Source organism: Nannobrachium achirus (assembly GCF_963921795.1).
Source record: "Nannobrachium achirus genome assembly, chromosome: 19".
Lineage (NCBI taxonomy): Eukaryota > Metazoa > Chordata > Actinopteri > Myctophiformes > Myctophidae > Nannobrachium > Nannobrachium achirus.
This window is the reverse complement of record NC_137826.1, coordinates 26,501,925-26,526,761: the sequence shown is the minus strand read 5'-3', so window position 1 is coordinate 26,526,761 and position 24,837 is coordinate 26,501,925. Positions and strand designations below refer to the sequence as shown.

General features: G+C 44.2%; 2 protein-coding genes across 3 annotated transcripts; one reads left to right on the top strand and one right to left on the bottom strand.

Moving 5' to 3' along the window:
- Positions 1-220: 220 nt before the first annotated feature.
- c2cd2 (C2 calcium dependent domain containing 2) lies at positions 221-24,649 on the bottom strand. Of its 2 annotated transcripts, none has more exons than XM_080749854.1 (13): positions 23,618-24,648; positions 22,229-22,324; positions 21,286-21,405; positions 18,505-18,606; positions 17,111-17,227; positions 15,693-15,801; positions 7,381-7,489; positions 7,155-7,219; positions 6,839-6,954; positions 6,065-6,227; positions 5,223-5,464; positions 4,696-4,963; positions 221-3,214 (listed from the first exon to the last, which is right to left on the bottom strand). In XM_080749854.1, the coding sequence occupies exons 1-13, from the start codon at positions 23,927-23,929 to the stop codon at positions 2,988-2,990; spliced, it is 2,046 nt and encodes a 681-aa protein (XP_080605980.1). In that variant the 5' UTR covers positions 23,930-24,648; the 3' UTR covers positions 221-2,987. The 2 variants fall into 2 exon arrangements, with proteins under 2 accessions (XP_080605980.1, XP_080605981.1); XM_080749855.1 differs by having other exon boundaries at positions 3,019-3,210; positions 23,618-24,649.
- Positions 9,849-13,559, top strand: LOC308304059 (bifunctional glutamate/proline--tRNA ligase-like; the record flags this gene model as incomplete). The annotated part of the gene is made up of 1 exon (XM_080748618.1): positions 9,849-13,559. One exon carries the CDS (start codon positions 9,849-9,851, stop codon positions 13,557-13,559), a length of 3,711 nt encoding a protein of 1,236 aa, XP_080604744.1.
- Positions 24,650-24,837: the final 188 nt, after the last annotated feature.

The following is a 24,837-nucleotide window of genomic DNA, read 5'->3' as shown; positions in this document are numbered from 1 at the left end:
ACAATATTAGATTAGAAATCGATGAATAATCCAACAACACTGACGGGCAAACACCATTGTAAATAGAAATGCCAGTGGTTATATGAAACACAACGGCATACACTATATGTATACGACGAAACAGTAACACATTTCTTAAAGTGTAAACATTGGGCAAATTAATAGACAAAAGCAGCACCACACAGTCTGAGTCAGTTACTCACTCGATATTTATTGCTGGAGATAACCTGACACACATGAATCAGTAAGAATCCCTGCAGGGCACTGCTATTCTGCATTAGCAGGCAGACATATTCTGTGCACAAATAGCAGACGGCAACAAAAACGCCAGGAAGCAGTTTATTAATTGCATAAGGCTCACTGCTTACTGAGTGCATACTAGTCAGGATTCAGCCTGCCATGAATGGGGGCGGGGGGAGGCGGGCATGGTTTACTTTAAACAACCCATTTTGTCTTTCCCTCTGAGGTTAAATAGTTTCTTTCACTATTCTCAACCTGCGTGAGAGAGCTCTAAATGGCCTCCCAGCCCCTTGAACAATGTAGTGTATGGTAGTCACTATACAGTAGCCTACATCTGATGTAGACTAATTATTTTATTAATCAAGAATGGCATACAGTGCCATTTTCTTTCTCAGATAGATAGCCCACTAGGATTAATCTGCTCTTGTGTGGAATCTGTGGACATGCATGCACATAGTTTAACTGATTATTGAACTGAGACAACTGGTAAGGCAAAACAGCCAGTCATTGATTCACAGCACTTGCCAGTCTTTCAGTCTGATTGTAGACCAGTCAGCACTGCCTCAGGTTCAGTCACTGAGCCACACATGAAAGGGTAATAATATCCTAGGTATAACCAAAGGGCAGAAGATATTTACATAATGATATCAGTGTACTGCATCAACCATCTATAGTAGAGTTTCCTAAAAAGGTTTACAGTAGTTAACATGAGGGAGCCAATATTTGGAAGCTCTTTACGAGAAATAAAATACAATCATTAGCTGGATTATAAAACAAAAACAAAACAAAAACATTTGGTAGCTCTAAAGGTTTCTCACACTTTTGTTCATGTGTCAAAATATATGATACATCTTGTAAGAGCAATTAAACATTCAATAAAATAATGAGCATTTTATTCAGTGAAATGACCTCTCAACACCTTCATTAGTGAGCACTGCAACAAGTATTGCTTGGGCAGCATGATTCAGTTGGTTCCCTTCTCTACCCTAAAAACCCCATTGATAACAATATTGTAGAAGAGGAATCTTTTAGGAAGACAAAGAGGTTGCAAATCCTTAAAATACACTACCGAAAAAGGAGTAAACATTATAAAATATGAATATCATGCAAATTGAAATACTCACATTAGCCAGTGTGGCTAAACCGTTTTGGAAGGGTATTCGTGATTAATTTTCTGCACTGTATAAATTACAATGGGGAAATGAAGACACACAACCTGTCAATAACTAGCTAGTAGTAACTACATTTTATATATCCAGGTCAGATATCAGGCTGAGCATTTTTTATATGCGTTATAATGCGGTATCTTCATTGGAAATAGTTGTCAGACATTGACCTTTATGGCGTGGCTCTGTCTTCTATGATGGTCTGTCCTTTTTCTGTCTGTCCCGCAGAGGTTTTTCCACAAATGATAGTTTAAATATCCAACTTTAATTAATTTAACAATGAAAGTCGATGTCGGTCAGATTGGGCTGAAAACCTGCCCAGTCTGACGTCACAGACTGGCCACATGAAGTCAGAGATCCACATGGGAGCCACGCCGTTATTAAAACCCATCTTGTTCTTGGTTTAATGATGGTAATTTGTAAGCAGCAACAGGCCAGGTACTTGCCAATTTGGAGGAATTGAAACATAACAGGCCATTTGACATACCATAAATACCGTTTTGCTCCCAAGTCAACATGTTAGCATGAAAACATTTTTCTACCTCCCACTTGCATCAGCATCACAGTGAAAAGATCATCTCCCTTTATCAATCATAAAAACACAAATCAAATCTGCAGAAAAGTAGTAGCTCAAGCCTTTACAAGAGTAGATTTTGTCATTGCACCGTTAGTCAAGTTCACGTAAACCTGTCTCTGGTTATTTTTAAATGTGCAAATCATACCAACACCACTCTTTGTTTCATCCTTGTTCCATGTCAGGTCTTAGAAATTGTGCCACACACACACACACACACACACACACACACACACACACACACACACACACACACACACACACACACACACACACACACACACACACACACACACACACACACACACACACACACACACACACACACACACACACACACACACACACACACACACACACACACACACACAAAAGAAAGAAAGAAATCATCCAAATATTGCATAAAGTCTAAAAAGAAAATTGCTAAATAAGGTCCTCTGTAATAGCATGAATGTGAAGAACCAATATTAGGATAGCCTCATCTCAGCAAGGCCAAAGGCCAGGGATGGAGATTATGTTTTCGCCCCATCGGTGTGTGTCTGTGAGCGAGAGTCCGGCACTGATATTGCAAACTACTGAACCGCCATATTACTCGTGCATGCCAACAGTAGGCCAAAGTCACATTTTCTAATCAATCTCGTGGTGATGCTATACAAGCCTGCATTACGTTTTAGCTTACAACCGTATATGTCGTAGAAACACGATTTCCCGCCAACAGCTTCCACAGGGCCTGATGGCTGCAACCCGGCCTGGTGGAGATATACAATCCATGGACTTTGTAGTTAACACATGCATTCATTCTGATGCAATATCTACGTTCCCTATTAGGCAGGATACTTTAACAGGAACATGGGCAATAAAAATGAGCCTCCCCATTTGCACAGCTTTCCTGTTCACAATGGAAGAGAGACACAGAATGTGGTCAAGAGTACAGGGTAAATAGTAGTGGGGCTACGTCAGGAGGTGATAGCATAGAGGGGGTTGAGTGTGTGTATGGGAGGTTTGGGTCATGCATGAGGCTCCCCCACAGAGGTAGAGCCATTGGCCTTGCTCTTATTCTTGGGCATCAGTTTGCGGTTGAGCATGCGGCTGAGTGTGGCTGTTCGACTGGCACGGTCCACAGTTGCTGGAGGCTCCAGGTAAACCAGGTCATTGTGCGACTGGCTCATTCCCGGGTCCTTTCGCTGGTGCCGCCGTCGGAAGAACAGCTTGGCACTCTTTTGAAGGAAGCTGCCTGTACACAAGGAAGACGGGGAGGGAGAGATCGGTGTCATGAACTAAGATAATGATAACATCAGAGCTTTTCTCTTCCCGGGGGAAATAAAAACAGCCACAAATGCTTCATTTTAGAAAGAGATTTCCTATAAGCGCAATTTACCTTTGCACCACGTTTACCGTGATTCTGCAACAGGGTGCACAGAAGATTCCTATTCTATGATCATTACACTTGGATAATTATGCACTTACACTTTACACTAGAATTTGATCATACACATATATTACTGTATAGTACTCTATACTATAGATCATCTGGAAATTGAAACAAGAAATTGCGGGCAGAGAGGGGGAAAGACCTGGCTGCTACACAATTCTCTAGCCAGAATGGAACCAGAGAAGTTGTGATTATGTGGTCAATGTGCCATCCAGTAAGCAATCTGATTGGCTGTACTATTGGCCTGTACAGATGATCTAATCTTGGTGCAAGTACTGTCTGTCCCTTCTGGAATGTATAGGATCATATACATTCAAACAGTATATTTTCCATTTTACTGGTAAAGTGTTAAGGATGATGTTTGTGAATATTCTTTGACATAATCATTTAAACCCTATATCCTTAGTTGACCGGTGGCCCCCAGGTATACTAGGACAGTAGGACCCCTCCCTGTTTTCACTCTACACAAAATATCTTTGCAGAAAATTGCTAATCTGTGAATGTTTTCGATTTTGAATCATATAGTCAAAAGTTAAAATATGGAGATAGGAGGTTTCTGCCTGATTGTAACGATATGTATTCTTGACTTATGGAGAGACGAAGTAATGGTTACTCATTTACTAAATATCTGAGAATGAGTGTGGATTGGGTTAAGCAGATGACATACAGTAAAATAATTAACAAATTAATTGTTAAATGTGTCCTACAATACTACAAAGGTACTACATTTAAGGGCTAAACAATATATCAAATTCATTGACGAAGGCTTACAATTTGGAGGGTCCAGTTTTACACTCTCAAATTACATTTATGCAGATCATGTTAGTGTACTGTCAATATTGCACAGCCCTTCTACGTTCTCAGAGTGATGAAACAGGTATAACCAGATCTACTGCTAAAAATATTTCATAGTTACTTTGACAACACAACTGGACATACTGTCCAGTTGTGTTGTCAAAGTAACTATGAAATACTAGGCATTGCTATTGCTATCATACAAGTGACTTATGAAATAAAACTTACTCATTCACACTTAATGTCTGCTTAGAACGAAAAGTAAAAAAAAAAAGAAAAACATTAAACATAAGGAACAAGAGAGAGAAAAAAAGACCATGAGAACACATGGACATGAAAACAGCCAATAGACAGCCAAGTTATTCATCAATATCCATTCAATAGTACCTGAACTACCTAAACCAATAACATTGGACATATTGACATTCATATATTGCTGTCAAACATAAATATATAACAAAGTTGTGGCCATTTCTATGAGCTCTCACCTCGTCTTTTCTTGCAACTGGCCTCAGACACACAGAGGGACAAAGAGGTATTGTCCATCTCCTCTCCGTCTCTACTCTCCCAGTCGTCTGGGGGCCGGCCCATCCCACTGGGGCCCTCCTGAGGCTCCGACTCCTCCGGGGGACTACTGGGCCCAGACGCGATTGCAGCGGTCACATCCTGAGTAGAGTTTCCCTCCGACATGGAAGCATCCATCGCTGCAGCATAGCCAGCCATCAGGGACAGCTCATCATCCTGCGATAAGGGGGTCTGGGGATTGAAAGGGGACATTTGCCCATTTAAACTGCAACTTAAACTAGACTGCACTCTGTCGAGGTGCCAACTTGTGCCTTGGGCACTCATAGCCAAATATGGCTGGTAATTTGTGCCAATTTCCGAAGAAAAGACTACAAGTGCGAACCAAAATATGGGGTCACATACCCTCAGACAGCCATCATCACAAAATTACAAATAGCTCTTGCAGACTGCAGAGCTAGAGAGCTACTTTGTGTAAAACTGCTAGCTTTACCTTGGTTATGCCAGAGATAATGATGGTGCTCTTCTTCACGGGGGACTTGAGCTTCTGCTTAGCAGACTGGTGGAGCTGCCGGATCGCGGCTTCAGCCACGGGGTCAGTGCCATTGAGCATCAGTAGCTCTGTGTCGGACGAGGACAGGGCTTTGCTGACCGGGGCAACGGTGAGGGAAGTTGCCTCTGACACGCGCCGCTCTGACAGCTTGGACTTGCTGGGTGTGGCCTTCTGACACGGTTCTGAATAAGAAAAATGGATTGATTTTATTTTTCCTGTAAACATAGCATTAGTGTCTGTAACCAGAAGATTTGTTTCTGCCTTGCTCTGCAATGTCTGGATTTAATTAAAGCAGTGATTCTCAACCCTTTTACATTCAAGGATACCTAGGCCACACACCCCCATTTGATACCATTTTGATCTCTGGGAGACTGGGACTAATCTACTCTATAGGTTAATTTAACTCAGAGTCACAGACCAGTAATGAGGACCCTCGAGGAGTCCCCGGACACTCCCTTGTTAGTGGTTACCAATTCAGAACCTCTGCCCCCAATGTTTTAGATCGGCCTGTTATAGCGCCACCATGAGGCTATGCTTTAAGAGTAAAGCACTTTGAAACTTGAGTTGAGTAAACGTTAAATAAATACAATAGTCATCAACCATCAAAATGGCGATTGCTTTCTGTTGTTTATTGTCCCATCTCCAATGTGGATATGTTTGCTCATGCTACATTAGAAACGTAATGCAATTGCACTGAACATACAACAGTAGGACTGCAATCTTAAACTGAACGTCTTTGTTGTGTGGCACTTGTGAGGCTACATAGCAGTTTTCTACTATACCTATGCTGAGAGGGAGTGGTCGACCCGGCTTGCTCTTCACAGCAGTGATGGTGGTGACCACTGTGCCACAGGGCATGACGGTACGGTCCATCTCCACCCTCTTAGTAGGCGCTGGGGTGGGTGTCTGCCATGTCCGTACCTCACTGGGCTCCAGGTAGGTAAACTAAGGGGAGGATACATTAGCTGAGCATTGGTACAATAGCAAATGTGGGAAACTCAGTGGAAACACACAGTAGCACAACAGACAACATATTAAAAAGGTATTTCACTTTGAAAGACTTCTGGGGCCATTTGAAAGTCTACTCTGGCTTTTGTGTGCACCCCAGGCAGTTTTTAAGTTGATTCAATATTTAGATATTTTATATTCCTTGTATCAGACATACCCCCTTCCGATATAAATCCACTGCTTCAAACTCCATTTTAACCATGTTAGTTTAATTGAAAACACATGTCCCTGGTTCTGGTCTACTTGTATATAGAGAGATTGCAAGATTGCAACAGGACTTAAAAGCCGGTCTCTCTTAGAACTAAGTAAAATTATTGCAAGTGATGTTAAGTAGCCCTTCGAAGAATAGGCTGATTCCTTGGCCAGGTCAATATTTAAAAATAGATTTTCAATTTGAAATTATCTGTACCATTTGACTCAATTATCCAACAGGGGAGATCAATGAATTTAAAGTGTTTAGAGATTACATAATATTAATAACATCAATAATAATAATAATAATATACACAATATCCAAAGCTAATGATATTAAAATATTGGATGCTTACCTCAGTAGTAAGTGACCCAGTCACCAGGCCTTTGGTCATGAGTGCAAAGGTTTGTTGTCCTTTGGGATGCTTCTTTACCAGATCAAAAGGCACTGACACCTGACCTAGTAAGGAATCTGATAAAGGAACAATACACGTCTAAAAATCAGACGGACAATTCAGCACCTGACCATATAGTAGCTATTTTTTTATGAACTGCCAAAAAGGCAAGCAACTGACATTTCTTGCAACATTATAATTAAATAATGAAAGGGGTTATTATTTCTAGAATTAACCTAGTCACAAAAAGGCAGTGAACTTCAAAACAGACTCTTACTCTCTTGAGGTTGCCCATCATTTAGCAGCTGAATGTTGAGCTCTTTAGATCGTCCACTCAGCTCACTGTTGAGACAATAATCAGTTAAGGGAGTCAAGTAAAGTACAAATAAAACCTGGAAGATTAAAACACTTTATATTTCTCTCTCAATGGCTTGACAGTGAAACATACCTGGGTAGATTTTCCTTTTAGCATAGTAGATAAAAAATAGAGTACAACAGCTTACAAGATAAATGGCTGGTCCCAGGAAGGCATGGCTGTGTTCTTTAGGACTGAAGTGGAGAACCTCTGTGGCGGGTCATCCAAATGCAGCACACAGAACGGACTGATACTGCCTGCAGAACAAAGCATAGAAGACTGTGGTAACTACCAGGGTTTTAGTTTGGTACAACAGTTTACATGCTTAAAGGGTGTCCATAGAACGGGCATCACTAATGCCCACTATAGGATGGTACCAGTCCCAGTGCATTCCCAAATGGCTTGGCCAGCACCCGCTTGTGATGAACACAGAACATTATGCTCTTATATCTGTACCTAGGCTACTCTGTAATTCAAAGACCGGCTGCAATCAATAGCTGACAGGTAATGAAAGGGTGGGTGCGTCTGTTTTGGTTCAGCACTTGCCTTTGGTGAAACAATTCGTCAAAAAAAGTCAGTTCATACTTTATAAGTCAAAACATCATCTATCCACTCGCCTTGCTAGATTATGTCTCGGATAGGCGGATTTTTCAGTGTCATTTAATTCATTCTAATTTATTTGAGAATACCCTCCAACCGGTCATGTCTCAGACCATAATTCACCACTGCTGGTGTGTTGGGCGCTGCTTGCCAAGGAGCACGCTGAGGGATGCAGCATGCTGACACATGAGAATGTGCATGCATTCCTCTCATGATAATGTGATGGCCTTTAGCCAATGACTGTCATTGTTTAGTGATTGGAGGTTATTGACTCCTTTGTTTGTTGGGACTTTGTTAGAGACTGCTCTTTGTGCGCGGATAAGACTTCTGTTGCTCATTTCTGTATTCTTGGGTATTCTTAAATCTGTTATGGGTTTACAATTTCATTCATATTAGAGAAAACACCAGCCTCGTTTTATAGTTAGCTATTCAAGCAGTGAGTTAGCAGACTAGTTTAGGTGTTGTCTACATACCAATTAAGCTGTGAGCTACTTATACGTTTCATCTATCATTGCCTGCTGCCATGCCTGTCGTCATCTTTCTGAGTCCTGCCTCTCTTTGCTCTTGGGTTCTGACCTCCAGTCAGTGTCTTGCTCCAGCTTGTGAACTTCCCCTTACAGGACATTCTCATCAATCACTACTAGAAGCTCCCTCTTGCCCCTTTTCAACATCTTCAGAAGGAAAACCTATCATATCTCTGACATTAAATAATGCATGATCTACACTGGACACGTAAAGCTCTAGCTAAGTGTGCTGCTCCACATCACAGAAAGATGAAACGTTGTCATTACAACCTTAAAGATTTACAATCCCTCTAGACATGGCATCCAGCCCACACATCTGGATAATCGTGTTCTTCACTTAAATGAAAGTGCATCAAGAGAGTGTGAGAAGTGCTGTGTCCCACCTCATTCATTTATCATGGGTAAAGTAATGTGTGATGGGGCGATGAGTTCCCCTGTTGGGGAGAGTGCAGCAACTTTGTAAGTCAGAACACAAGAACCTTGACGGATGATGAAAAATCACTCATCATTGATTGCACCAAGCTAATTAGTACTGTATTTGGTCATTAGCGGGGAAAAAACTTTAATGATGCAGACTTTGGTATATGATTCGAACCTGTCACCTCCAAAAAAATGTCCTCTGTGTTCTTTCACTCTCTTGCAAGTATCAACTAAAATTATGCATTCACTTCCACACCACTGTTGCGAAGGCTCTCAATCCACCCTTTGTCAAGTCCCGCCCATTGTCCCGCCCCTCTTCACACCCATTGGTTGCTGTGTCTTGGTGGGACACTCGGTGGGACACTCCATCCACTACCATCTTAATTAAGTTGCTTCGTATCGTTATTCTGTGTGTTAAATTCTAATTTCAAACTTGGTTTCAGTAAAATGGAGCTGCTCAGTGGCACTATAGTGACTCAGCATGTTTTTAAATGTTTTTATTTCACAAAACTTATGTTTTAGCAAATTCAACATAAAAAGGCGGAACCAGGGCGGGACAAGGCAGAAAGAGCCTGCTGGCTGGTCAGTCAGGGACCAATCAGAAGGCTGACAAAGGGTGAATTGCTCTCACGTCATACGGGCAGTTGACAGTTTGCTATGGTTACTCATTGAAGTTGAATCTCCATATATGGAGATAACCTACGCATCACACAAAGTCTGACCTCACCAGCCCATACTTGGGCATGGACGACTTATATCTCCATATACGGAGATGGCCATATATGGAGATACGATACATACGATACATACAATACACAAACGAGCCCTATATAAAGGGGCAATTCTCACCAGGGAAGGTAGCTTTCCTCGACTCAGGAGGATCACCTAAGCTTATAGCTTATCATCACCTCCAACCATCTCAAGATACTCAGCTAGTTCTCCCAGCAAGACTTCAGGGCCTTCCATAAGATTCAGGGCATCTCGGTTAAGTTCTTACCGGACACCACTGCGGCGGGTCCTAAACCCTAGAAACCAGTCCCTTTGGAGTAGCAATTTTACAGGGACGTTGAGCATGGCCTTAAACCTCACCATTAACTCCAGCAACCCTCCCCTGGGGGCCCTGCTGGTTGCAGAGCATGTGAAGGGGAGTGTGGAGCTCTCTGTGGAGGAGGGCAAAGACACCAGGCTCTGCATCTCAGATGCTCTGCAGTTAACTGATGTTAACTCCATCGCACGCTACCTGGCTCGCGTGGCCCCCGCCCTGGGCCTTTACGGATCCAACATGATGGAACAGACTGAGGTGGACCACTGGCTGGAGTTCAGCGCCCGGCGTCTCTGCGGTCAGACAGGGCTGACAGGAGCCCTACAGGACCTGGACAAGACCCTGTCCCTCAGAACATTCCTGGTGGGACATACTGTCACTCTGGCTGACCTCTGTGTCTGGGCTGCACTCAAAGGTCATGTGGAGTGGCCTGGCCAGGATGGATCCTTCCACCATGTCCATCGATGGTTCAACTTCCTTGGCTCTCGGATGCCATTCACTGCTGTGGGCAGCAAGTGGGCCAAGGGCAAAGCTCCCCCACGCAAGTCCAACTTAGAGGAGAGGGAGAAAAAACAGGATGTGGGCAAATTTGTGGAGCTGCCGGGAGCTGAGATGGGCAAAGTCGTGGTCCGCTTTCCCCCAGAGGCCAGCGGGTACCTGCACATCGGCCATGCCAAGGCTGCCCTGCTAAACCAGCACTATAAGGTGACATTCCAAGGCAGGCTCATCATGCGCTTCGACGACACCAATCCCGAGAAGGAGAAGGAGGACTTTGAGAAGGTGATCCTGGAGGACGTGGCCATGCTGAAAATCGATCCGGACCAGGTCACCTACACCAGTGACCACTTCCCCACCATCCAGCGTCTGGCTGAGCAGCTGCTGAAGGAGGGCAAAGCCTACGTTGATGACACGCCGCCAGAGAAGATGAAGCAGGCGAGAGAGCAGCGCGTCGAGTCCAGCAACCGCAACAACTCGGTGGAGCAGAACTTGAAGATGTGGAAGGAGATGAAGGCTGGTACAGAGCGTGGTCAGACTTGTTGTATGAGAGCCAAGATCAACATGTCGTCCAACAACGGCTGCATGAGAGACCCCACCCTCTACCGTTGCAAGAATGCTCCCCATCCCCGCACAGGCAACACTTACAAGGTGTACCCAACGTACGACTTTGCCTGTCCCATCGTGGACAGTGTAGAGGGGGTGACCCACGCCCTGAGGACCACGGAGTACCACGACCGCGACGACCAGTTCTACTGGGTGATCGATGCCCTGCGGCTCAGGAAGCCCTACATCTGGGAGTATGCCAGGCTCAACCTCAATAACACTGTGCTGTCAAAGAGGAAGCTCGCCTGGTTTGTGGACCAAGGCTACGTGGATGGCTGGGACGACCCTCGTTTCCCCACCGTCAGAGGAGTGCTGAGGAGAGGAATGACTGTCGAGGGCCTCAGGCAGTTCATCGCCGCTCAGGGAGGATCCAGGTCAGTGGTGAACATGGAGTGGGACAAGATCTGGGCCTTCAACAAGAAGGTGATCGACCCGGTGGCTCCCAGATACACAGCGTTGTCCGGCTCATATGTGGTTCCCGTTAACATCCCTGAAGCCCCTGAGGAGATGAAGGAGGCTGCCAAACACCCCAAGAATGAGGAGGTGGGGATGAAGGAGGTATGGTACGGACCCCGGGTGCTGGTGGAGGGTGCCGACGCAGAGACATTCAAGGAGGGCGAGATGGTGACCTTCATCAACTGGGGGAACCTCGTCATCACCAGAATCAATAAGGATTTCAGTGGCAAGGTGCTGTCCATGGAGGCTCGTCTGAACCTGGACAACAAGGATTTCAAGAAGACCACTAAGATAACCTGGCTAGCGGACACAGTCAGAGCCCCTCTGCCCCCTACCATCTGTGTCAACTACCAACACCTCATCTCCAAACCCATCCTGGGGAAAGAGGACGACTTCAAAGAGTACATCAACAAAGAAAGCAAGTTGGAGGAGAGGATGCTGGGGGATCCCTGTCTGAAGAACCTGAAGAAAGGTGATATCATCCAGCTGCAGCGGCGTGGCTTTTACATATGTGACCAGCCCTATGAGCCAATCAGCCCTAACAGCTGTAAGGAGAGCCCATGTGTGCTGATTTATATCCCAGATGGACACATTAAAGAAATGCCCACAGCCGGCTCCAAAGACAAGAGGAAGTTCAAGTCCGAGAAGCAGGGAGCGGCAGGAGGGAAGAAGCAGGGGCCCAAGAAGCAGACACGGTTGGGAATGGAATTCAAGAAAGAGGAGAACCTGGCAGAATGGTATTCCCAGGTGATAACCAAGGCAGAGATGATCGAGTATTATGACGTCAGTGGCTGTTACGTCCTTCGTCCATGGTCCATGGCCATCTGGGACACCATCAAAGACTTCTTTGACAAGGAGATTAAGAAGCTGGGGGTGGAGAACTGCTACTTCCCCATGTTTGTGTCCCAGGCTGCCCTGGAGAAGGAGGCCACCCACATCGCAGACTTTGCCCCAGAGGTGGCGTGGGTGACTCGATCAGGGAAGACAGAGCTGGCAGAACCCATTGCTGTCAGACCTACTAGTGAGACGGTGATGTACCCAGCCTACGCCAAATGGGTCCAGTCCCACAGAGACCTTCCCATCAAACTGAACCAGTGGTGTAACGTTGTGAGGTGGGAGTTTAAACATCCTCAGCCGTTCCTGAGGACCAGAGAGTTTTTGTGGCAAGAGGGACACACAGCCTTCGCCACCAAGGAGGAAGCAGAAGAGGAGGTGTTGCTGATCCTGAACCTGTATGCCAGGGTTTATGAGGAGCTGATGGCCGTCCCCGTGGTCAAGGGCAGGAAGACGGAGAAGGAGAAGTTTGCTGGAGGCGATTACACCACCACGGTAGAAGCCTTCATCTCTGCTAGTGGCAGAGCTATTCAGGGAGCCACGTCTCACCACCTGGGTCAGAACTTCGCCAAGATGTTTGAGATCATATTTGAGGATCCTAAGAAACCAGGTAAAAAGCAGTTTGCCTATCAGAACTCGTGGGGCCTCACGACCAGGACCATCGGTGTTCTGACCATGGTCCATGGAGACAACATGGGCCTGGTGCTGCCGCCCCGCGTCGCCTGCCTACAGGTGATCATCATCCCCTGTGGTATCACAGCCAGCCTGGAAGAGGCCATCAAGGCCAAGTGTAACCATTACCTCAGCAGGCTGCAGAGGGCCGACATCAGGGTGAAGGCTGACCTCCGAGACAACTACTCCCCCGGATGGAAGTTCAAACACTGGGAACTCAAGGGAGTGCCAATCTGCCTGGAGGTGGGTCCTAAAGACGTGAAACAGAACCAGTGTGTGGCTGTGAGGAGAGACACTGAAGACCGCCTCACCGTGGCAGAGGCTGATGTGGAGAAAAGACTCCCACAAGTACTGGAGGAGATCCAGAACTACCTGTTTAGGAAGGCTTCTGATGACCTGAATAAACACATGGTGGCTGCGGACTCGATGGAGGAGTTTCAAAAAGAACTGGACCAGGGCAAGATCGTCCAGATTCCGTTCTGCGGAGGCATCGAGTGCGAGGACCGGATTAAGAAAACCACAGCCAAGGACCAGGACCTGGAGCCCGGGGCTCCCTCCATGGGAGCCAAGAGTCTGTGCATCCCCTTCAGTCCCCTGAGGGAAATGCAGCCTAGACAGATGTGTGTGAGCTGCCAGGAAGCTGCTCAGTACTACACCCTGTTTGGACGCAGCTACTAAACTAATATGATGATGGAGGACAGACTCGTTTTTGAGCGGTGGTCACACCGTCTCCTTAGCGTGACCGTGTGTGTATGCGTCCATGCGTGTGTGTGTCTGTCTGTCTGTCTGTAAAACGGACACCACTGTGGCGGGTCCTAAACCCTAGAAACCAGTCCCTTTGGAGTAGCAATTTGACATGGTGCCGAAACCCGGGAATAGGGCCTACTGCAGTAACAAGATGCCAGAATCGTCTAGGAGGGATGGTGTGAGTCATGCTGGCAGGAGGAAGCTGGTGCAATCGACCCCTTGGCTTGGTAGGAAGGGCCTAAAGGCGGCCGAGGAACAAATCTGTCCAAAGAAAGATAGACAGGAGGAAGCTGGTGCAATCGACCCCTTGGCTTGGTAGGAAGGGCCTAAAGGCGGCCGAGGAACAAATCTGTCCAAAGAAAGATAGACAGGAGCAAGAACGGATCATCAGTGATCTACGGCAGCAGGTAAGTGAGTATGTGGAGACGATTCGTCAGATGAATCTCCATTCTCAGATTCATCATTTGCCGCCAGAGCTCGAGGGCTCTGGAGGCCAGGGGTGTCTGCAAACCAGTACCCGGTCCCGAGTGTGGGACCCAAGGTTCATCATTTGCCGCCAGAGCTCGAGGGCTCTGGAGACCAGGGGTGTCTGCAAACCAGACACCCGGTCCCGAGTGTGGGACCCAAGGTTCATCATTTGCCGCCAGAGCTCGAGGGCTCTGGAGGTCAGGGGTGTCCACAATCCAGACACCCAGGTCCCGAAGATGTGGGACCTCAGTATTAATTGTCTGTAACGTGTCTGCGGATAGAGCATGAAACCCTGAGTTATATAGAACTATGTGTGGGCAATACGGGAATTATCCAGCAGAGTGCAGTATAATAGTCCAAGATGCAAGCCAACACTACTGGAGCTGCTGCCTCTCGTGTGTCGTTCACTCACCACATGCACGTCTAACTCTGATTTTTCATGTTGCGGTGAAGGAAGGTGTGTAGGCCTATGTGAAAATCCACAGAGAAATATAGATGTCTGACTATAGACTATAGAACTTGTGTTGTTTAATTGCTTGGCAATGCATGGCGGCTGTCTGCACTTTGCAGAGCCGCCGTGCGAATCCATGAGCGAATCAAACTTTACGTTTGGATAAAAGACACATATTAATTCATAAACGAGACAAAACACAGCAGAACCCCCAAATTAAAAGAGTATTATTATCCAACAAGCAATAGAAATTGATAACTGCAACCAAACTCAAAGTTTGACATGAAAAGCACAAAAAAAGCAATAATCTGACCATTTATCCGAGGGGCGAGCAGTCAATTAAAGCACTCTAGCACTCTCCAACATCGGATAACGGTATCGGTTGGAAAAAATGGTATCGGTCGGGCTCTACAAACAAGCCCTATATAAAGGGGCAATTCTCACCAGGGAAGGTAGCTTTCCTCTACTCAGACCTTATCGCCAGGATCACCTAAGCTTATAGCTTATCATCACCTCCAACCATCTCAAGATACTCAGCTAGTTCTCCCAGCAAGACTTCAGGGCCTTCCATAAGATTCAAGGCATCTCGGTTAAGTTCTTACCGGACACCACTGCGGCGGGTCCTAAACCCTAGAAACCAGTCCCTTTGGAGTAGCAATTTTACAACCACGATAAAGTCTAGTAGAAAGAAAATGTTTGCATTTATCATGATCATGACCCAACAACTGTAAACCGCAAATTAATTGTTTACATAACATAACAAACATCTACAAGTCAAAGCAGTTTGTAAATGTGTTCTGTGGATAAAGGTCTGGCTATTTAGAAGTTTCATGGCAAATGCAGCAAATTACATATTTTCCAATATCTGATGCAAAACAAGGAAGTGAAGACAACAGTTATAATAATACAAAAATAGGGACACCATGGTTAAAGTGGTGAAACTGGGTGGTTGAGGGGCTTAGTCTGGTCTTGAATGCTAAAGGCAGCAGCATGCCATTCCACCTTGTACAGGGGATACACACAACTAGCTGGAAGAAGACAAGGATATGGGATAAGAGAAACCAAGGGGCAGCTTGTGTAGGATAGTTACAGCTGTATAAAAGCTGCACTATGGCTTGTGCCTCAAATCTAAGCATGTGTCCCACCTGCAGCATCGTCCTCCTGGTTTAGTGTGACTCGGAAATTCTTCACCAGCAGCTTCCAGTCATGAGCGCGTGGGGGCTTTGGGGGTGATAATGCCTTGTTGCGGGCATCCTAATGGAGAGAACCACAGAGATCAAGGTTCTGCTCAAAGTGCAGAATCATCTGACTATAAATTAATCAGAGCTCTAACTTAAAGGGACTATGTCACCTTAAGGGTTACTGTCGCCTTAAGAAATCATCTTAAAAACAAGTTAATATTTTTTTGATGTCATTGTGGGAATGCGCAAGAAGCCAATCAAATTAATTAATTGACTGTTACTTACTGTATGTTTTTACAATGTACATTCCCTTCCCATCGCCCACAGGGTCGCTCTCACAGCCCTCAAAAAGCAACTTTTCTGCTCCCACAGGGCTATGGGCTAGCACTAAATCTAAATCTAAAGCCACGAATTTATATATAAAACTGCATATAAAAATGATATTTCCGGTGGTTACCTGTACTTCCCCATTGTTCATGTGAATATGCTTGTTTATGTTTTATTGTTGAAATGGCAGAGACAATGTTTTCACGGGGGGGGGGGGGGGGGGGGCTCGCGACTCCGCTCACTCTAACACGGAGTCGCTTCGCACAGCCTCTCACACACAGCCTCTCACACACAGCCTCTCACACACAGCCTCACACACACACACACACACACACACACACAGCCTCACACACACACACACACACACACACAGCCACACACACACACACACACACACACACACACACACACACACACACACACACACACACACACACACACACACACACACACACACACACACACACACACACACACACACACACACACACACACACACACACACACACACACACACACACACACGAAGAAAACGGGGAGAGCAAAGACAGGCTGTTTCTGACCGAGGAGAACCCCTTTTAACAGCGGTTCTGAAACTCTCTCTCTTCTCCTCCTCCCCGACCACGTCTCCTCCTATGGATTCAATGAGCTCCCCGACCCGGCCGCAGAGAGTGGAGGGGGCTGCGCTGCGAGCGATGGGATATTTTGATTCCGAGTGTTTTCCATACAGTTATGGTGTTTTCCGTGTTTTCAGATAGACCACGTGACCTACTGTATAATACTATGATAATTTCGGGGCGTGTCAGTGGAGCTTTAAGCAGGCAGCCTTGGATGCCCGTCAAAACAAATGCATTCCCAGGTAGGATATAAAACGTATTAGATGTCCCTGAGGACATCAGAATTTGCATTGAAATAGCTTAAATTCTACTGATCTTCAAGCTAGTGGGGTGTACCCAGCAAACAATCACATCCTTTATAGTGTTCCATATGACATGGCATGATGGGAAGTATAAGGTCTTGAGTTCCATTATGTCAGCTATGAGTCCACTGCTCACCGTGACCTCTGTGGGCTGAGCAGGCCTGCAGCTCAGCAACACGGAGGGTTTTACTGTACATAGCAGCTGCTTCAGCTTCTCCTTTATTACTGCCATGGTGCATCCTATGGCATTGTGCTGACAGGGAAGAAAAGAATGACACAACATGAATGAACAGGTGAATATTCTCTCACAACACACATTGACTGCTTGATTTTTGCAATTTGTCTTATTTGCTCTTTTCAGAACAAAAGCATATTCAGCTGTATATTGATCAGCAAAGCAGGCTAATGTTGACATCATTTGAGATCATGTTTGGGAGTCAGAGCATCTAAAAATGACAACAAAGCAAGTGGGTACAGCTCAGAACGGCACCAAATCAAAACCAAATTATTATACATTTTCAAAGATGGCCCATCCACAAAGCTTTTAAAACTACTGTACTGGTAGTTAAACGTTGAGGAATATTATGCATCAGAAGTAAAACATACAGTATTTATCAGTATTTTAGTTTCTCTTACTATAACTAGAAACTAGAGAGGTCTATGCTCATACTTTTTCAGTAATCACAGCTGATGGAAGAAATGAATGACAAAAACAAAGTAGCGCCAAAACAGATGTGTCTCATCTTATTTAACACTTAATTTTCCCTCATATTACGGTAGTTACTGTAATATTGTTTGGGCTGCAACATATCCGATCTAAATTACGTAAACCGTTTTTTTGAGGATGATTTCACACTCAAATAGATATGAGCCATTGGCTCCTTTATTAAATATTCAATATTGACAAAGTAAACCTGCTTATTCATGTTTACATTTAACAAAATGCAAACAAGACATTCCCCTTTCTTTTCATAATGTTTGTCAGGTTACTTCTGACATTCACTCCTACCCCACAAGGGGCATAGAGATGATTTTGATCTACAGTACCTTTTTGTCGTACCTCAAAACATAAATTACGGTATGTATTAAATTTAGAGGCCCTCATTTGTGGAGCTCTCTAGATACATCACTTAAGTCACCACTATCCTTGTCAATATTTAAGAAACATCTGAAACAATATCTTATTGCTTCCTTACTGTAGTCCACATGATTTCATCTACTGATGTGTTATCTTACCAAATGTGTTTTTTGTCTTTTGTGGAGTTTCTTTGTATTAACAATGCCTTAAAGCTACACTGCGCAAGTGCTGAAATGTTTACAGCTGAACAATAGAGCCTGCCTATTTGCTCAGGGAAGAAATTACATTTTGGCCTTCAGGCATCTTCATTCAGACAAGCGTGAGAGATGGAGAGAAACAGTGTTTGCCTGAATGTTGCGTGCTGTGCCAGTGTCACACACACATATATTTTAGATATTCAGTAGTGAACAATGCCCCTATGTAGGAAACACTGTCCTAGGCCCCAACATTACCTGGGTGAAGCTGGGGCTGAGTTGCAGGTCCCATGTCTCCAGACGGGAAACTGCCCAGCTCACCTTAATCTCCTCATCAGCTTCCCGCATCTGCAGATGAAGCTAGGAAACAGAATGGGGAAATGGCATGATGACACAATGCGCTGTCATGGCATTGGTGACAGTAGACCGTAGTGCCAAGCATGGTCACTCACTGGCACCCATTGCAACAGTTTTACCTTTGGTACAAGGCTTACTTGTTTGAATATAAGAAATTGTAATGTCTATGTGGTTGGTGAGATCAACATGATTGAAATGTCTAAATTCTCTCTCTGATTGGTGAGATCTCTACCATTTTGGTGAGATGTTTGTCTGTTTGGTGAGATGTCTACTGGGTCTATATTGGTTGGTGTGATGTACTGTACATCTTGGTGGGTGAGATTGTCTATCTTATTGGTGAAATGTCTAAAGTTGGTGAGATTGTCTATCTTATTGGTGAAATGTCTAAAGTTGGTGAGACTGTCTATCTTATTGGTGAAATGTCTAAAGTTGGTGAGATTGTCTATCTTATTGGTGAGCTCTACATCTGGTTGGTGAGATGTCTTGCTATATGTCCCACTAACTACTATGCTAGCAAACAAGCCTGATATACACAGTGTTTATGCTAGACATGGCAGGGTGTACGTTGACTTCTAGGGGAAAATTAGTAATGACAGGGCATGGAGATCCTCTGGTAGTAATTACATTATTCCCATCTCCTATAAGATTAGTCCTGTACGAATAGGGTTTCTGTCTTGTCTGATCGCTCTATGAGGATGGCAATCTTCATTACCAACCGATCATTTTATACTAGTTGATTAACTTTATAGGCTATTTTTGGTGTTTAATGTTATCCTATTAGATCTAATAGGATGTACAGTAGCCTTGATATTGTATATGTTGTATAAATACAATTGTTCCAATTAAATATGACAGAAATGTAATGGGTGCCAGCACATCACAATATTGTTAACACAAATACTTATATGTAACAGCTCTCCAAATACAAAGTAAAACTGCAGGAAAAAACTGTGTAGAAGATTATGTCAACAAACAAAGATTTTGCTGCAAATTATCAGTCCAGCAACACTATTTATTAGGCTCACAAAAGACAAGAGGGGGAGAGAGATGAGAGGGGGGGCAGACTAAGCCATCCTGTTCCAGCATGCCTGGATTCCACTGTGAATGTGTACAGCCGCCTCTGTGATACCAAACAAAGGCCTTATCAGATAGCAGTGGAGAATGCATGGATGGATCCAGCAGCACAACACCATGCCCTGAATTAATGAGAGGCCAGATCACTTTCATACAAACAGATCACATTAGGAGGATGTTTACCGTTTAAATATAATTACATTAAGTCAAATCTTCTACCTTACAGTGAAAAAACATTTGACATTAACATTTTTGACATTTGACTTTTAGTAAGGTGACATTAATACTCAGCCAACATCACAGCTATCACTTCCATTGGAAAAGGGGCAGCAAAATGGTTGGAATACTGTGAAGAGTAATACTATCTGCTGCATTGTTTTCACACTGAGAGTTTGTAGAACATCCTGTTCTGGCTAATGAAATTGGCCTTAGAAACACGCAGTGAGAAAGCTTTTCATATTAACACCCCACAATGCCTTGTGTACAGTAATAGGCCTAGAGGTAGTGTTTTAAATAAGCAGTACTGTACATAGAGTGACACAGCACGGTGCAATTGTGTGTAATCTATTCCAAATAAACACCCGGGGCTGGGCTGCTCTAGGTAGGCTACACCTGCCATTCATACCATCAGCCAGGATCATTCTAGCTCTGGTCTGAGTCAGAGGTTAACAAATGCTCTGTTGGACTACAGGCTACAGCAGATGAAAGAAGACATTTCAAAAGGCCCTGTGACTTTTCCAGACTAGACCTACAGTACACAGAAAGGCAAAGAAATACACAGCAAGGTTCCTTTTATGCAGTAAAACAACCAGCAATCTACCATCATAACAAAAATGCCCCTTACCTCTAATACTGTCTATAGCTTTCTAACTGTCACTGAAGTTGTTTTTACAGCAGCAACGTGAGCTCAAGCCCATAGAGTGGTGTCAAGCACATAGGCTTAAAAATAGCCTTAATTCAATTGGGTTAGCTTGTTCCTCACAAATCCAGACATTTGTGAGGAATTAACACAACTCTGTAAACAGGATAACAAGTTAATGGAGGTGAATGCACAAAGTATTTACACAATTTCTCATATCTGCTCGATTACATTTTTATATCACACAGTGTGTTTGGGGAGGAAAGACTTGGTTTGGGGGGACCGTGACGTGACTAATGTAAAACATCATAATTTACATGACTGAATTACAGTCATAGGTTTTGTTTCAAGCTAGGATTTACAAACTCCTACTCTAGCTCAAGTATGGATGTCAGAGAGAACATCAGAGAAGTGGGCCAAACTATCAAGAAAGAGCGACAGTCTTGGTCAAGGGCCTGACAGTGATTTAAGCGATGCCTTCGGGTGCACTTGCCAAGCACAGGGAGATACACAAACCATCCTATATTAAAATTGCCTAGTTTAATAAAATCCCCCTGCCAGTGCTGAGACAATGCATCATGTTCAAATTCAATGAGTCACACCATTGTACAACCCAAGAGACCCTGCAACCTCATTCTTTAGTCTTATGGTGTCAAGGGATATTCAACAACTTGCAAACATTATGCTGTCTTTTAATTGAATATGCCTGTGGCCTTAACAAATATGCGAGGATTAAGTAGCTTGTTTACCTGCAAATCCAGTGGAGCTATCGTGACGGAGTATCTACAGGTCGCAGCTGTAGACGTGGTTGTTGATTCTGCACCAAAGGTGAACTGAAGTTTTTCCCCAACCACCCTGCAGGAAGCTGCCTGTTGGGAAAATAGCCAGTTCAAAGGATGCATTAATCTCATGCTAAGCTACATCAAATAATAGACCTTGAGCAAAAAAAAAAAAGAGTAGCAGACAATAGTTTTGCAAATTTTAGTTGTAGTAGACTTTAAGGTGTGCATATGAAAGTAACCTAACCTGGGGAATCGTGGATTGCAGTAAACTGCATTATGCAATGCATACAGTATGTGACATTCTATGCCATGAGTGAGAGACTGTGAGCCCAGTTTGATACGTTCTCTCGGAACTGGGAAGGCTAAAGATGAAAGTATCTCCATTATAGGCATTTGTGCATTCTTGCTGTCTTCCTGGGCAAGGCATGATTTATTCCTGTCTCCTTAATGCTGAGCTGGACAGCTATAAGCTTCTTAAAAATACACATACACGCATGCATGCAAGAAGTCCCTGTTCACAAAACATTCCAGATGTATCACCCAGGATCATAGAGCATGTCATAAAACATCCCAAAGAAAGCACTGCACAGACAGAACAACCAGACAAACAAACACAACATCCAATTCCTCCCTATAAGAACTACCACAGGTACCACAGGGCATCACAAAATGTGTTTGGTTTACAAAACAGTGTGATGTTGACTGGTATCTCATTGACTTTCCTGTGCATACTAACATAAGAAAAACATCAAGGGAAATGGAGATTGATTTTAGCCAGTTGTGACAATAGGGTATAAAAGCAAGGAAATATGATTCACATCAATATTTGCCATCTTGATTAATGGTAGAGAGACAAAAGCTAAATCTTTTCAAAAACACCAACATATCAAATTGGCTTAAGACAGTTTACCTTGTTTCTCGCAGACTTCTGGAAGCTGGACACTTGACTGACCACCAGCTCTGATGATTGAAGACCATCCTCCTCAAATGTAATCTGAACAGGTCCCTGTGTGGTAAATGGTAATAAATAAAACACATACAAAACAAGGGGAAGCCAAGCCTTCTACTGTGGGACCCAGGAGGAGTAAAGCCTCATTTATACTTTTTTCATAATGACTGTGTTGCTGATGGAAAATAACCGAGCAATATGGGTGTACTAACAAAAACATTAGGCTAAAGGCATATATTATGATTTTTATGATGTGTTATGACAGATGAAAAAGCCTACAGATAGATAAGCTCTGTCATAAAATGAACAATTAGGCCTATTGTGAAGCAGCATAGCTTAGGTACCAAATTAACCTGCTCATCAGGAACAGTTCTAGCCCTGAAACATGACGGTCGTTGATAATCTACGACTGTCATGTTTCAGGGCTAGAACAGTTAGGGGCTCAGTGTCTTGCTCAATGACATTTTGAGCAGTTGCTTTGGCATATCAACCTAAACCTTAGGTTGATATGCCAAAGTAATTGCTCTAAAAGCAATCATTTCAAGGAACAGCCAAGCTGATGTGACTGTGAGATCTGAAAAGATCAAACATCTAAATTACATTGATGCACTGCAAAGGGGGGCTCAGGAGGTAAAGCAGCTGTCTTGGAATGTGAAGGCTCCCGGTTTGGTCCTGATGAGCAGGTTAATTTGGTGCCTTGCTGGGTTGTCTCTGCCATCTGTGTGTGTGTGTGTGTGTGTGTGGTGTGGTGTGGTGTGGTGTGGTGTGGTGTGGGTGTGTGTGTGTGTGTGTGTGTGTGTGTGTGTGTGTGTGTGTGTGTGTGTGTGTGTGTGTGTGTGTGTGTAATGCACATTGTAAAGCCCGTTTGTAGAAAGGTAAAAAAAGTAAATGCAATATTTATTACAGGAAGTACTGTAAAGAGACTGAGATCCACCATGGAAACCTAATTGCTTACATTCCAAGTTTGGACTTAATTAAAAGATGCCATCAATACTAGTCAGTGTAATGTTCACAATATGCAAATTATATGAAGTCTTAATGTATACATTATAACAATGGTTCTCAAAGTGGATTCCAGGGACTGTGGGTTCCTTTAAGAGGGTCTAAATTGACCCATACAAGTCTGTAACTGACAGTGTACAAATGGAACCAAATGAACCCTAGCGGGTCCATTTGGTTCCATTTGTACACTGTCATAGTTAAGGGGAGAGACCTTGATATTTGAAAGTTTGAGAAACACTGCATTATATCATCGAGGCAGTTGCAGCTCTAATGACAATACCTGCACAAAGTCTTACGTAATGGGCTACAGACAGAGTAGTAAAATGAAATCATGGTCATGAGACTTACTCCAGACTTCCTTGATTCGTCGTTCAGAGCCCTGCACCAGGCTCCTCTCCATTGACTTTTCCAGCTCTTCAGTGACAGCGCCCAAACCAACAGAGCGTCCGCTTCCTCCTTCACCGCCGCATTATTCTGATGAGCTGCTCTCTGCCGAGTTCCTGAACCACCTCGTTGTTGTTGTTGTTGTTGAAAATACTGAACCAAGTACAACAGTAGCGTCACCAGAGATGCTATGAACAGTGTGACCATGCACAGCCACTGCGGGTCCCCCACGCCGACATTGGAATCGGAGCTTTCCTCCACCACAGGATCCGTCATCCTTCACTCGGCAAAATGACGACGAAGACGTCCAAAGTCAAACGCGCACATCTAAGATTTCTCTTGCAAGAATTTATCTGACATTCTCAAAACGTTTACTTGCCCACTAAAAAGCTATGATGAAGTGACAGTCCGCGAAGGCAATCTTCTCAAGCATTCTATTCGTCTGTTTAGTGACTGGTTTCCACAAATCCAACCCAGAACAGAAGTTATCATTGGTGCTGCCCATGTTGCAGTACTTTGCAGTGCTGTTAAAAAAACAGCCTCGTTGGTTACGGAGATCTCGAGTCCATAAACCTGCAAGCTAAAAACACACTGTTTATAATTGTCCAGAATATGCTAGCTTAGCTAACTAACTGCCCTGTCCTGTGTTGGCTAATGACAGAGCCATCACATCAAAGTTTCCCAAATGAAATGTTTCCGATATCCACGGCAGTTTATACATCCAGGTTAGGTTACGAGGCTCTTCGGGAGATCCGAGGCTAACAACCAACCCGGCTCTGGGTTCTACGTGATCGTGAGGACCTGCTCTGCGGTTCCGACCCACCAGGATCTATCGGTATAAAGTGCCCTGTCCTGTTTGAAAGTGATCCTCTGTCTCTGTGGAGGACTGGAGAGTCTGTGCTGCTGCTGGAAGATGTGGCACAAACTGTCATCCCCACAATGCAGCGCGAAAGTCTTCAACTGCGCTAATGTTTGTCGGCTCTGATGTTTGTACGTTAGTGCGCTGGTTCCCAAACACTGGGTCGGGACCCATTTGTGGGTCGCGGACACATTTTTATGGGTCCCTTAATTTTTTTCCGAGGTTTTGTTTTAAATACTATTTCGAAAGATTTTCAAAAAACAATGCCAAAAGGGCGACATTTTTCATGATTTAAAAAACGCAATGATTTTCTTTTCAAAAGTAA

What these genes read in the sequence shown, in the direction of transcription:
- c2cd2 (XM_080749854.1), bottom strand. Translation starts at nt 23,929, where the DNA reads ATGACGGATCCTGTGGTGGAGGAAAGCTCCGATTCCAATGTCGGCGTG. An exon ending in AGAAGTCTGCGAGAAACAAG is followed by an intron (nt 21,406 to 22,228) that starts GTAAACTGTCTT and finishes TTTTCCCAACAG; the next exon opens with GCAGCTTCCTGCAGGGTGGT. An exon ending in TCAGCCCCAGCTTCACCCAG is followed by an intron (nt 17,228 to 18,504) that starts GTAATGTTGGGG and finishes CTTCCCTGTCAG; the next exon opens with CACAATGCCATAGGATGCAC.